The 16,236-nt window shown below is 41.3% G+C and overlaps 1 protein-coding gene across 1 annotated transcript in view; it reads right to left on the bottom strand.

The window, feature by feature from the left end:
- The window catches only part of Kcmf1 (Potassium channel modulatory factor 1), a 205,560-nt gene that overhangs the window by 121,899 nt on the left and 67,425 nt on the right, over window positions 1–16,236 (bottom strand). The window contains exon 2 of the mRNA XM_071665279.1: window positions 11,768–11,935. Within this exon, the coding sequence (XP_071521380.1) occupies window positions 11,768–11,935 (168 nt within the window). The remainder of the gene's footprint in view (window positions 1–11,767; window positions 11,936–16,236) is intronic.

Raw genomic sequence — 16,236 nt, 5'->3', positions numbered from 1 at the left:
TGAAGTGGTTTGATCTAGTAGGTAATGAAAAGAGAGATGTGTAGTAATAAACAGAGTATGGTTGAGAGAGCAAAAGAGGGTGTTGAAATGGTTTGGAGATATGGAGGGAATTAGTGAAGAAAGGTTGACAAAGAGGATATAAGTGTCAGAGGTGGAGGGAACAGGGAGAAGCAAGAGACCAAATTGGAAGTGGAAGGATGGAGTGAAAAAGATTTTGAGCAAATGGGGCCTGAACATGCAAAAAGGTTAGAGGCATGCAAGGAATGGAGTGAACCAGGGCAAACCAGGGCATGTGAAACATCTGGGGTAAACCATGGAAAGGTCTGTGGGGACTGGATGTGGACAGGGAGCTGTGGTTTCCGAGCACTGCACATGACAGCTAAAGGCTGAGTGTGAATGAACGTGGCCTTTTTTGTCTGTTTTCTTGGCATTACCTTCCTGATGTAGACTGTGGCAATGCTGTTTCCTGTGCGGATGGTTGGTGCCAGGAATGGATGAAGGCAAGCAAGTATTAATATGTACATGTGTGTATATGTTGATATGTATATATGCATGTATATGTACGTGTATGAGCATGTATGTACATATATGTGTGTAAGAGTGGATAGGTCTTTCTTCATCTGTTTCCTTGTGCTACCTTGCTGCCATGGAAAACAGTGATCAAATATATATAAAAAACTTATCTATTATTGTACTTGATTGCCATTTCCCTGAATTAGCAAGGTAGCGCCAGGAAACAAATGAAGAAAGACCCATCCACTCATATACACATATATGTACATACATACATACACACATGTACATAGACATACATACATACGCATACATACAACACATGTACATTTATATTTATTTTATTATACTTAACCACAGTCTCCTACGTTAGCGAGGTAGCACAGAGAAACAAACGAGGAATGGCCCAACCCATCCATATACACAGGTATATACATAAATGCCCACACATGCACATATACATACATATACATTTAAACATATACATACACAGGCAAATATATATATACACATGTACATATCCATACTTACTGCCTTCATCCATTCCTGTCGCCACCCTGCCACACGTGAAAAGAACACCCCCCCCAGCGAGGCAGTGCAAGGAACAGAAAAAAAGGCCACATTCGTTCACACTCAGTCTCTAGCTGTCGTATGTAATGCACCGAAACCGTATATTTTTTTTTTTTTTTTTTGCTTTGTCGCTGTCTCCCGCGTTTGCGAGGTAGCGCAAGGAAACAGACGAAAGAAATGGCCCAACCCACCCCCATACACATGCCTTGATTCAACCCACTGACAGCACGTCAACCCCGGTATACCACATCGCTCCAATTCACTCTATTCTTTGCCCTCCTTTCACCCTCCTGCATGTTCAGGCCCCGACCACACAAAATCTTTTTCACTCCATCTTTCCACCTCCAATTTGGTCTCCCTCTTCTCCTCGTTCCCTCCACCTCCGACACATAAATCCTCTTGGTCAATCTTTCCTCACTCATTCTCTCCATGTGACCAAACCATTTCAAAATACCCTCTTCTGCTCTCTCAACCACGCTCTTTTTATTTCCACACATCTCTCTTACCCTTACGTTACTTACTCGATCAAACCACCTCACACCACACATTGTCCTCAAACATCTCATTTCCAGCACATCCATCCTCCTGCGCACAACTCTATCCATAGTCCATGCCTCGCAACCATACAACATTGTTGGAACCACTATTCCTTCAAACATACCCATTTTTGCTTTCCGAGATAATGTTCTCGACTTCCACACATTCTTCAAGGCTCCCAGAATTTTCGTCCCCTCCCCCACCCTATGATCCACTTCCGCTTCCATGGTTCCATCCGCTGCCAGATCCACTCCCAGATATCTAAAACACTTCACTTCCTCCAGTTTTTCTCCATTCAACTCACCTCCCAATTGAATTGACCCTCAACCCTACTGTACCTAACAACCTTGCTCTTATTGACATTTACTCTTAACTTTCTTCTTTCACACACTTTACCAAACTCAGTCACCAGCTTCTGCAGTTTCTCACATGAATCAGCCACCAGCGCTGTATCATCAGCGAACAACAACTGACTCACTTCCCAAGCTCTCTCATCCCCAACAGACTTCATACTTGCCCCTCTTTCAAAACTCTTGCATTCACCTCCCTAACAACCCCATCCATAAACAAATTAAACAACCATATATATATATACATATCAACATATAAATATATTTCATTCATATTTATTATACTTTGTCGCTGTCTCCCACATTAGCGAGGTAGCGCAAGGAAACAGACGAAAGAATGGACCAACCCACCCACATACATATGTATATACATACAAGTCCACACACACACATATACATACCTATACATTTCAATGTATACATATATATACATACAACTATACATTTCAATGTATACATATATATATACATAAACAGACATATACTTATGTACACATGTACATAATTCATACTTGCTGCCTTTATTCATTCCTGTCGCCACCCCGCCATACATGAAATGACAACCCCCTTCCCCAGCATGTGCACGAGGTAGTGCTAGGAAAAGATAACAAAGGCCACATTCATTCACACTCAGTCTCTAGCTGTCATGTATAATGTACCGAAACCACAGCTCCCTTTCCACATCCAGGCCCCACAAAACTTCCCATGGTTTACCCCAGATGCTTCACAAGCCCTGGTTCAATCCATTGACAGCACGTCGACCCCAGTGTACCACATTGTTCCAATTCACTCTATTCCTTGCATGCCTTTCACCCTCCTACCTGTTCATGTTCAGGCCCCGATCGCTCAAATAAATATATACGTACATATACATACAATACACATGCATTTATTTTTTTTTTTTGCCGCTGTTTCCCGCGTTTGCGAGGTAGCGCAAGGAAACAGACGAAAGAAATGGCCCAACCCCCCCCCATACACATGTATATACATACGTCCACACACGCAAATATACATACCTACACAGCTTTCCATGGTTTACCCCAGACGCTTCACATGCCTTGATTCAATCCACTGACAGCACGTCAACCCCGGTATACCACATCGATCCAATTCACTCTATTCCTTGCCCTCCTTTCACCCTCCTGCATGTTCAGGCCCCGATCACACAAAATCTTTTTCACTCCATCTTTCCACCTCCAATTTGGTCTCCCTCTTCTCCTCGTTCCCTCCACCTCCGACACATATATCCTCTTGGTCAATCTTTCCTCACTCATTCTCTCCATGTGCCCAAACCATTTCAAAACACCCTCTTCTGCTCTCTCAACCATGCTCTTTTTATTTCCACACATCTCTCTTACCCTTACGTTACTTACTCGATCAAACCACCTCACACCACACATTGTCCTCAAACATCTCATTTCCAGCACATCCATCCTCCTGCGCACCACTCTATCCATAGCCCACGCCTCGCAACCATACAACATTGTTGGAACCACTATTCCTTCAAACATACCCATTTTTGCTTTCCGAGATAATGTTCTCGACTTCCACACATTCTTCAAGGCTCCCAGAATTTTCGCCCCCTCCCCCACCCTATGATCCACTTCCGCTTCCATGGTTCCATCCGCTGCCAGATCCACTCCCAGATATCTAAAACACTTCACTTCCTCCAGTTTTTCTCCATTCAAACTCACCTCCCAATTGACTTGACCCTCAACCCTACTGTACCTAATAACCTTGCTCTTATTCACATTTACTCTTAACTTTCTTCTTTCACACACTTTACCAAACTCAGTCACCAGCTTCTGCAGTTTCTCACATGAATCAGCCACCAGCGCTGTATCATCAGCGAACAACAACTGACTCACTTCCCAAGCTCTCTCATCCCCAACAGACTTCATACTTGCCCCTCTTTCCAAAACTCTTGCATTCACCTCCCTAACAACCCCATCCATAAACAAATTAAACAACCATGGAGACATCACACACCCCTGCCGCAAACCTACATTCACTGAGAACCAATCACTTTCCTCTCTTCCTACACGTACACATGCCTTACATCCTCGATAAAAACTTTTCACTGCTTCTAACAACTTGCCTCCCACACCATATATTCTTAATACCTTCCACAGAGCATCTCTATCAACTCTATCATATGCCTTCTCCAGATCCATAAATGCTACATACAAATCCATTTGCTTTTCTAAGTATTTCTCACATACATTCTTCAAAGCAAACACCTGATCCACACATCCTCTACCACTTCTGAAACCACACTGCTCTTCCCCAATCTGATGCTCTGTACATGCCTTCACCCTCTCAATCAATACCCTCCCATATAATTTACCAGGAATACTCAACAAACTTATACCTCTGTAATTTGAGCACTCACTCTTATCCCCTTTGCCTTTGTACAATGGCACTATGCACGCATTTATATCTATTTTACTATACTTAACTACCGTTCTCCCATGTTTAGTGAGGTAGTGCAAGGAAACAGACGAGGAATGGCCCAACCAACCCACATGCACGAGTATATACATAAGCACCCACACATGCACATATTCATTTCAATGTATACATAAACACATATCCATATTCATACTTGCCTATCTTCATCCATTCCCAACACCACCCCACTCCACAGGAAACAGCATCACTACCCCCCCCCCTTGTCAGTGAGGTCGTGTCAGGAAACAGGCGAAAAAAGGCCACTTACACTTACACTAATTCTCAAGCTGTCACATGTAATGCACCAAAACCACAGCTCCCAATCCACATCCAGGCCCCACAAAACTTTCCATGTTTTACTCCAGATACATTACATGCATTGGTACAACCCACTGACAGCATATTGACCCCAGTATACCATGTCATTAAAATTCATTCTATTCTGTGCACACCTTTCACTTTTCTGTGCATTCAGGCTCTCATTGCCCAAAATCTTTTTTACTCTTTTTCACTCTATCTTTCCACCTCCAAATTTGGTCTCCTACTTCCCCTTGTTCCCTCCACTTCAGACACATATATCCTCTTTGTCAACCTTTCCTCACTCATTCTCTTCATATGTTCGAGCTATTTCAATACACCCTTTTCTGCTCTCTCAACCACACACTTTTTAATACCACACATCTCTCTTACCCTTTCATTACAAACTCAGTCAAAACACCTCACACCAAATATTATCCTCAAACATTTAAAATTCAACATATTCACCTTCCTCTTTACAACCCTATCTATAGCCCATACCTCACAATCATACAACATTGCTGGAACTACTAATCCTTCAAAAATATCACTCTTTGCTGTTTGAGATAACGTTCTCTCTTTCCACACATTCTTCATTGCTCCCAGAACATTTGCTTGCTCCCCCACCCCATGCCTCACTTCCACTTCCATGGTTCCATTTGCTGACAAATCCACTCCTAGATATCTATAACACTTCACTTCCTCCAATTTTTCTCCATTCAAACTTACATTTCAACTCATCCCTCAACCCTGCTAAACCTAATAACCTTGCTCTTAATCACATTTACTCTCAACTTTCTCCTTTCACACACTTTATCAAAGTCAGTCACCAAATTCTGCAGTATCTCATTTGAATCAGTCACCAGTGCTGTATTATCAGCAAAAAACAATTGACTCACTTCCCAGTCCTTCTTATCCCCAACAGACTGCATACTCGCCCCTCTCTCCAAAACTCTTGCATTTACCTCCCTTACCGCCCTATCCATACACATGTAAAAAAAACTTTGATGACATCACAAATGCCTGTTGCAGACTGACTTCACTGGGAACCAATCACTCTCCTCTCTTCATACTTGTACATACGCCTTACATCCATAATAAAAACTTTTCTGCTTCTAGCAGCTTACCTCCCACACCATACATTCTTAAGACCATCCACAAAGCATCTCTATCAACCTTCTCCAGATCCATAAATGCCCCATACAAATCCATCAGGGGTGTGTGATGTCCCCATAGTTGTTTAATTTGTTTATGTATGGGGTGGTTATTGAGGTAAATGCAAGTCTCCCGTGTTAGCAAGGTAGCACAAGGAAACAGATGAAAGAATGGCCCAACCCATCCACATCCCTATGTATATACATAAATGCCCTACCATGCACATATACATACCTATACATTTCAATGTATACATATATATACATACACAGATATATACATATATACACGTACATATTCATACTTGCTGGCTTCATCCATTCCCGTCACCACCCCGCCACACATGAAATAGCATCCCCCTCCCAAACCACCACAAGTGAGGTAGCTCCAGGAAAAGACAAAAAAAGGCAACACTCGTTCACAGTCTCTAGCTGTCATGTGTAATGCACCGAAACCACAACTAAGAAGCCGAGGTGACGTCACACAGTTCTGCCTCACACCTACAAGTATCCCACAACTTCCACTCAGCTCTCCATCCACTCTTACACATGCATTTGCTCCTCTATAGAAGGCTTTTACACCATCCAACAGTTGTCCCCCCTATACCATATATCTTTAACACATCCAACAAAGCATTCCCCTCGACTGTCATACGCTTTCTCCAGATCCAAAAAAGCTGCATACAGCTTCCTACCTTTTGCTAAATACTTTTTCATGATCATCTTTACAACTAAAATCTGATCCACATATCCTGTACTTTTCCTAAAACCCCTTTGCTCTTCATTTATTCTGCATTCAGTAACTTTCATCATTCTGTCATTTCATATTCCTGCATACACTTTTCTTGTTATAATCAACAAACTTATTCCCCTATAATTGCTACATGCATTTATAGCACCTTTTCTTTTGAATAATGGAAAGATAATATCTTTCACCCAATCCTCAGGCACGACCTTCTGTTTCCATGCTAAATCCCATATAAGATGCATCCACTACATCACACTTTCTCCTTCATACTTCCACCATTTCAGCTGTAATCCCATCCACTCCAGGTGCCTTTCCTACTTTCCTCATTATTGCCCTTCTTATCTCCCTTTTTGCTAAAGACACCTGCACTTGTATCCTCTTCCTTCCATTCTCCATACCCATGCTGCCTCCCCTTCTCTGACATCCATCAGTTCTCCAAACCACTTGTCCATCTTCCTTTCACTTCCTCCTTTGATTTCAGCATTTCCCCTTCCTTACTTCTCACATCAACACTTCTACTCTTACATCCACCTCTTTCCTGTTTCATCTCCTTCCAGTTTCTTATCTAAAAGTTTTCAATCAACTTTCTTCCAAAATCTTCATCTACTCTTTCTTTACTTTCCTCTATCAGCTTCTTAACATTCCACTTACATATTTTGTATTCTTCCTTCCTCCTTTGCTGAACTTTCACTTTACATTCCTATTAAACAATCTACCATATGCCTTTTCGTTCCCTTTCAAAGTATTTCTAATCTCTTCTGTCCATCATGCACTGCCCTTTTTCTTCCTGTTTCTCACTACCTTGTATCCAACTGCTGATTCTACTACCTTTAATACTACTTCTCTAAACATTTTAAGCTCCTCATTCCCACATGACTGCATCACTACATTCACTGCACTTCCATCTAAGCTTTCACTTACTTTCCTCTCATATTCCTCCCTACATTTTTCCTGATACATCTACTTCCTGGCCAACACTTTTACCTCTCCATTCTTATTTACACCATACCTCCACTTCTCCCTGATCCTCATCCCAAGAATTACGAAATGGTCAGTCTCTCTACAGAATCCTCTAACGACTCTAGCATCCAGCACAGCCTTTCTCGATCTTTCATACATTGTCATACAGTCAATCAAAGCCTTTTGCTTTTCTCTTCCATAATTCCTGATCCATGTTTATAAGGATCATCTTGTGCTGAAAAAGGTGTTTGCAAGGAATGTACCCCTCTCATCACAAGTATCCACATGATAGCTTCCATTCTTGTTTACTCTAGGCACTCCCCATTTACCAACTATCTTACCAATTTCATCACATCCCACTTTCACGTCACCCAACAATACCAAGATTCTCTCATTCTCAAAATCGTTTATACAATCATTCAAATTTCTCCAGAAAAGCTTCGTTTCATCTTTACCTCATAGTCTTCATATTCACAGGCACATATACACATACCCATGCATACTCCACAATCTCAATCTTTCCTTTCACCCACGCTATTCTTGATCCATTCCATCCATGCTCTTTAAAACCCTCCTATACTCTTGGTGATAGCAGAATTGCACATCCTTCTCCTCTTCCCCGATAATTTTCACTCATTCCCAACCATACCACACCTTTCATGCCCTTCCTTAACTTGCAATCATCATATCCATTTTCACTCCATACACCCTGCCCAAGGATATAGGTTTCACCAAGGGTATAAATTTTAAACTCCACAATCACCCTTATGCCATTCTCACCACATAGACTCGTGCATATCTTTCTTTTTAACCCAGGTATTATTCTCACCATATATACTCGTGTACATCTTTCTTTTTAAACCAGGTATTCCTAATCCCAAGTCTTTTTTTCAGCACACAAATCCACAAGCTCTTGAAACTTTCCATTCAAAACACTGAATACCCCATGTGCACCATATTACTCACCTTCGCATTTAAATCACCCATCACTAATACCAAATACCCAGTCTCATGCATCAAAACTGCTGACACTCACTCAGCTGGTCCCGAAATACTTGCCTCTCATGATCTTTCTTAACATGACCAGTTGCATAAGCACCACTAATCATGCATCTCTTGCCATCCACTTTAAGTTACCCACATCAATCTAGAATTTACCTTCTTGCGCTGTATCACACATTCCCACAACTCCTGCTTCAGGAGTAGTGCTACTACTTCCTTAGCTCTTATCCTCCTCTCACCATCTGACTTTACTCTCAAGATGTTTCCAAACCATTCTTCCCCCTTACTCTTGAGCTTTATTGCACCCAGAGCCAGAACATCCAGGTTTTTTTCCTCAAACATACTACCTGCCTCTCCTTTATTCTCATCTTGGTTACATCCACACATTCAGACACCCAAATCTGAGCCTTCGAGGAGGATGAGCACTTCCCACTTGACTCCTACTATTTCTGAGGATAGGGGAGAAAGAGTGCTTCCTACGTTTTCCCTGCGTGTCGTAGAAGGCGACCAAAAGGGGAGAGAGTGGGGGGCTAGAAATTCTTCCCTCTCGTTTTTTCTTTTAATTTTCCAAAAGAGGAACAGAGAAGGGGGCCGGGGGCCAAGTGAGGATATTCCCTCAAAGGCTCAGTCCTCTGTTCTTAATGCTACCTCGCTAATGCGGGAAATGGCAAATAGTATGAAAAAAACAAATTGAAAGACAAGAAGGGGAGGGTTTCCAACACCCTACTTCTGTCCCCTTTAGTCACCTTCAACAAAACATGGAGAATATGAAGGTAAAATTCTCTCCTACCTTACAGAAAAAAGATTATATATATAAATACAAAGCAAATGGATTTGTATGTAGCATTTATGGATCTGGAGAAGGCATATGATAGAGTTGATAGAGATGCTCTGTGGAAGGTATTAAGAATATATGGTGTGGGAGGCAAGTTGTTAGAAGCAGTGAAAAGTTTTTATCGAGGATGTAAGGCATGTGTACGTGTAGGAAGAGAGGAAAGTGATTGGTTCTCAGTGAACGTAGGTTTGCGGCAGGGGTGTGTGATGTCTCCATGGTTGTTTAATTTGTTTATGGATGGGGTTGTTAGGGAGGTAAATGCAAGAGTCCTGGAAAGAGGGGCAAGTATGAAGTCTGTTGGGGATGAGAGAGCTTGGGAAGTGAGTCAGTTGTTGTTCGCTGATGATACAGCACTGGTGGCTGATTCATGTGAGAAACTGCAGAAGCTGGTGACTGAGTTTGGTAAAGTGTGTGGAAGAAGAAAGTTAAGAGTAAATGGGAATAAGAGCAAGGTTATTAGGTACAGTAGGGGTGAGGGTCAAGTCAATTGGGAGGTGAGTTTGAATGGAGAAAAACTGGAGGAAGTGAAGTGTTTTAGATATCTGGGAGTGGATCTGTCAGCGGATGGAACCATGGAAGCGGAAGTGGATCATAGGGTGGGGGAGGGGGCGAAAATTTTGGGAGCCTTGAAAAATGTGTGGAAGTCGAGAACATTATCTCGGAAAGCAAAAATGGGTATGTTTGAAGGAATAGTGGTTCCAACAATGTTGTATGGTTGCGAGGCGTGGGCTATGGATAGAGATGTGCGCAGGAGGATGGATGTGCTGGAAATGAGATGTTTGAGGACAATGTGTGGTGTGAGGTGGTTTGATCGAGTAAGTAACGTAAGGGTAAGAGAGATGTGTGGAAATAAAAAGAGCGTGGTTGAGAGAGCAGAAGAGGGTGTTTTGAAATGGTTTGGGCACATGGAGAGAATGAGTGAGGAAAGATTGACCAAGCGGATATATGTGTCGGAGGTGGAGGGAACGAGGAGAAGAGGGAGACCAAATTGGAGGTGGAAAGATGGAGTGAAAAAGATTTTGTGTGATCGGGGCCTGAACATGCAGGAGGGTGAAAGGAGGGCAAGGAATAGAGTGAATTGGAGCCATGTGGTATACAGGGGTTGACGTGCTGTCAGTGGATTGAATCAAGGCATGTGAAGCGTCTGGGGTAAACCATGGAAAGCTGTGTAGGTATGTATATTTGCGTGTGTGGACGTGTGTATGTACATGTGTATGGGGGGGGGGTTGGGCCATTTCTTTCGTCTGTTTCCTTGCGCTACCTCGCAAACGCGGGAGACAGCGACAAAGTATAAAAAAAAAAAAAAAAAAAAAAAAAAAAAAATATAAATACATATATAATTTCATTTTTTATTATACTTTGTTGCTGTCTCCCGTGTTAGCGAGGTAGCGCGCGGAAACAGACAAAAGAATGGCCCAACCCACCCACATACAAATGTATATACATACAAACCCACAAATGCACAAATACATAACTATACATTTCAATGTATACATACACAGACAAATACATATATACACATATACAAATTCATACTTTGCCCTCAGCCATTCCCATCACCACCCCACTACTCATGAAATGGCACCCCCCTCCCCCCACACGCACATGAGGCAGTGCTAGGAAAAGAAAACAAAGGCCACATTCGTTCACACTCAGTCTCTTGCTGTCATGTGTAATGCACCGAAACCACAGCTCCCTTTCCACATCCAGGCCCCACAAAACTTTCCATGATTTACCCCAGAAACTTCACATGCCCTGGTTCAATCCACTGACAGTATATACCCTCTTCTGCTCTCTCAACCACACTCTTTTTATTACCACACATCTCTCTTACCCTTTCATTACTTACTCGATCAAACCACCTATATATATATCTATATATCTAATCCATGACATGTTTGCTGTGAGATGGGGGGTGTGGTTGTGTGTATACACTGCAAGTGTTTTTTTTTTTGTTGTTGTTTCTACTTGAGGATTGATGGCTGGTTATAACATGGTTTGGGGAAAGGTGTCTACAGCTGCTACAAAGACCTAAATGCTGAACATATAATGAGGTTGCATCAAGAGTACTTTTCTTTTATAATGCATGTGTTAGTTGCATCGACAGTACCTTTGTTTTACTTTGCATGTGCTGAATGCTTGTGGTTGCAAGGCAGCCACTGACCTAACCTTATGCTTCTCTAAGGTGAAGTTAATTTTATGAATGTAGTCAAGTTGACTGAACATCAGAGTAAAATTTGTGAAGAGATCTATCACTTTCAATTGAGGCTGCTGGGATTCCTTATTGCAGTTCCATCTTCTGGGAACCAAAAATATGTATGGAACTCAACAAACCAAAGAATGAACATACCAAAATCCTGTCTTGTGAGGATGCACTGCATGGGGTGGTCTGTTGTGTGGCGGGTCGTCGTGGCCCCACCTTCATAACATGCCGAGCAAAGGTCATAATCGTAACATATTAAACATTTGTAACGCCGCCCACGGAAATTTGCCTTCAAACATGCGTCACAGCTGACACCTGAAGAAATTCAATAAAATAAGTTACAAAAAAAGCACAAATATAATTGCTATAACACCATAAAGTCATCTGAAAGACAACTCACTGAAAATTATACTGCTTAAGCATAATTAAGCTCATAATAGTGATACTAAAAATCCATTAATAAAAAAATCTTCATAGCTTTCATTGTCTTCCTTTCTAAAAAGACCAACATGCCACAGGTAAAACTTATCTTAAATAAAAGCCATTTTAGGTGAAAGAAACACAGTAAGGAAAATGGTTATGTTAAAACTAATTTGAGTCCCACAGGCTTTTGTAGACCTGACCCTGAGGAGGGAAGGAGGAGGTACTGTATCATAACATTCAATTCTCTATTTTCCATACACAAACTGCATGAATATGCTTCTTTTATGGTAACAAATGTAGCATATGAAAATTAATATGATTTAATCAAGCCCATCTCAAATGAACAGAGTATGAAAAAAAAAGGAAAGAATGAGGAGAATCATTTGAGTTCTTTACATGTTTTCAGACCTGAAGGGTTACAAGAATAGTAAAAGACAAAAGAAAGAGTATTTCATACTATCAATAAACAATGATTCATAGTGGTTAATCCTTGTGTGGCTGGTTCCTACAAAAACTGCAAGATGTAAACTCAGTTGCATGCCACAGGTCCAAGCTTCAGTAGCTGGGACACAACCAGACAGAGCAAGAAAGGTATCTGTTTTTAATTACAATTGACAGAGAAGAAAGGTATCCGTTTTTACTTACAATCATTTGTTAGCCAGTCATTACTTCTCCATGCTATAGTTGAAAAACGGAGCCAACAAAACACACTGTTTGCCCCCCATATATTTTCAAAGGTGATACATGCCTAAGGTTTATTGTGGGTACAAGCATTTGTACCGTCAGGGTGACATCATCATACATATGGTCGCTAAGACTAGTGTCTCTCATGGTGTAATGACTAAAAACCCATCTCAGTGTGCCTCATTCTATCTTGAGGGAACAGTGTTCTTTCTTTACTCTTCCTGGCTCCCACTTCATTTTGGGATTTCTACTTCTGGCTACAGTGTTTCTTCCACCTGTCTTTTAAGATAGTTGGACATGCCTTTGAAAAGAAGAGGCAGACAAGAATTTTTGAGGACACTGTATCTATGAAACTTATAAATACTATAATAATAAAAACAATGCTCAAATATGTTATACCATGAGTTCATGGACCAGCACATCACACTACATCATGACATCCATTGCCATGTATGATAAGGGGTTAAGAATTGCAAGGAAAACACACACACATAATATTCATCTATTTCATATTATCATACTTAATCGCCATCTCCCACATTAGCTAGGTAGCACAAGGAAACAGAAAAGGAACAGCCCAAGCCACCCACATATACATGCATATACATAAATGCCCACACATGCACCTATACATTTCAACATGGATGGGGTTGTTAGGGAGGTGAATGCAAGAGTTTTGGAGAGAGAGGGAAGTATGCAGTCTGCTGTGGATGAGAGGGCTTGGGAAGTGAGTCAGTTGTTGTTCGCTGATGATATAGCACTGGTGGCTGATTCAGGTGAGAAACTGCAGAAGTTGGTGACTGAGTTTGGTAAACTGTGTGAAAGAAGAAAGCTGAGAGTACATGTGAATAAGAGCAAGGTTATTACATACAGTAGGGTTGAGGGACAAGTCAATTAGGAGGTAAGTTTGAATGGAAAAAAACTGGAGGAAGTGAAGTGTTCTAGATATCTGGGAGTGGATTTGGCAGTGGATGGAACCATTGAAGTAGAAGTGAGTCACAGGGTGGGGAAGGGGGCGAAAGTTCTGGGAGCGTTGAAAAATGTTTGGAAGGCAAGAACATAATCTCGGAAAGCAAAAATGGGTATGTTTGATGGAACAGTGGTTCCAACAATGTTATATGGTTGTGAGTCATGGACTATAGATAGGTCTGTGTGGAGGAGGGTGGATGTGTTGGAAATGAGATGTTTGAGGACAATATGTGGTGTGAGGTGGTTTGATCGAGTAAGTAATGAAAGGGTAAGAGAGATCTGTGGTAACAAAATGAGTGTGGTTAAGAGAGCAGAAGAGGATGCATTGAAATGGTTTGGTCACATGGAAAGAATGAGTGAGGAAAGATTGACAAAGAGGATATGTGTCAGAGGTGGAGGGAACAAGGAGAAGTGGGAGACCAAATTGGAGATGGAAGGATGGAGTGAAAAAGATTATGAGCGATCGGGGCCTGAACATACAGAAGGATGAAAGGCGTGCAAGGAATAGAGTGAATAGGAATGATGTGGTATACTGGGGTCAATGTGCTGTCAATGGATTGAACCAGGGCATGTGAAGTGTCTGGGGTAAACAATGGAAAGTTTTGTGGGGCCTAGATGTGGAAAGGGAGCCGTGGTTTCAGTGCATTACACATGACAGCAAGAGACTGAGTGTGAATGAATGTGGCCTTTGTTGTCTTTTCCTAGCGCTACCACAAGCGCACTCGGGGTGTGTGTGTGTGTGCCATTTTCTGTGCCAGGGTGTCAGTGGGAATGGATGAAGGCAGCATGTATGAATATGTACATGTGTATATATGTATATGTCTGGGTATGTATGTGTATGTATACGCTGAAATGTAGAGATATGTATATGTGCGTGTGTGGGCATTTATGTATATACATGTGCAGGTGGGTGGGTTGGGCCATTCTTTCATCTGTTTCCTTGCGGCGGGGTGTCAGCGGAAATGGATGAAGGGAGCATGTATGAATATGTACATGTGTATATATGTATATGTCTCTGTATGTATATATCTGTATACATTGAAATGTATAGGTATGCATATGTGCTTGTGTGGGCGTTTATGTATATACAGGTGTAGGAGGGTGGGTTGGGCCATTCTTTCATGTTTCCTTGCGCTACCTCGCTAACACGGGAGACAGCGACAAAGTATAAGAAATAAATATAAACATATATATACATAACCCCTGGGGATAGGGAAGAAAGGATACAGCCCATGTATTTCTTGCATGTTGTAGAAGGCGACTAAAAGGGGAGAGAGCGGGGGGCTAGAAATCCAAGTAAGTATATTCCCTCAAAGGCTCAGTCCCACGTTCATAATGCTACCTCGCTAATATGGGAAATGGCAAATAGTATGTAGAAGAAAAGAACAAAAAATAATATATATTGGAAAGGATCACAATTTTGCCAGATCAAGTATATTCCTACGAGTCCAAAGGGAAAATGAAACATGATAAGTTCCCAAGTGGACTTTTGTGTAATAACCACATCATCAGGGGAGATACAAGAAAGATTTAAATATAACAGTCAGTTGATATACAATGAAAAGACATAGCTAGGACGCCATTTGGTAAACAAGTGATTGTCTAAGACAGACAATGAGCGTATCATAAACTTATGTCGACAAGAACGGGAAATGTTTACAAATTTTATCAACAATCAAGTTATCCAATTTGTATGGACCTTCACTGATATTTAGGTTATAATTCTTTGCGTATTTAATAAAAGAAGATTCAATGATATTTCTCATGGTACTGGAGTTAGAGTTAATAACTGAGATGGCATTACTCCAGTCAATACAATGATCATAGTTTTTAAAAGTGATTAAATAAGGCATTAGATTCTCGTACAGTTCTTATACTATATCTATGTTGGAAACCAATCACCTTCGTCTCTTCCTACTCGTACACATGGCTAACATCCTCGATAAAAACTTTTCACTGCTTCTAGCAACTTGCCTACCACACCATATACTCTTAATACCTTCCACAGAGCATCTCTATCCACTCTATCATATGCCTTCTCCAGATCCATAAATGCTACATACAAATCCATTTGTTTTTCTAGGCATTTCTCACACATTCCTCAAAGCAGACACCTGATCCACACATCCTCTACCACTTCTGAAACCACACTGCTCTTCCCCAATCTGATGCTCTGTATGTGCCTTCACCCTCTCAATCAATACCCTCCCATATAATTTCCCAGGATTACTCAACAAACTTATACCTCTGTAATTTGAACACTCATCTTTATCCCCCTTGCCTTTGTACAATGGCACTATGCCTACATTCTGCCAATCCTCAGGCACTTCACCATGAACCAACCATACATAAATTCAATATCCTCATCAACCAGTCAACAGAACAGTCACCCCCTATTTCAATAAATTCCACGGCAATACCACCCATGCTTTTTGTGCCAGTAGAATGTTATTTCCATATGCAAGCTGGGAACCACTGTTTAAATAACAGCTCCAATATAAGTAATGGAGTGTGATTTGCAGTATTCTATTATTCTGCTA

The sequence above is a fragment of the Panulirus ornatus genome, chromosome 1 (genome assembly GCF_036320965.1).
Source record: "Panulirus ornatus isolate Po-2019 chromosome 1, ASM3632096v1, whole genome shotgun sequence".
NCBI classification, from domain to species: Eukaryota; Metazoa; Arthropoda; class Malacostraca; order Decapoda; family Palinuridae; genus Panulirus; species Panulirus ornatus.
This window is presented reverse-complemented; position numbering and strand designations above follow the sequence as displayed.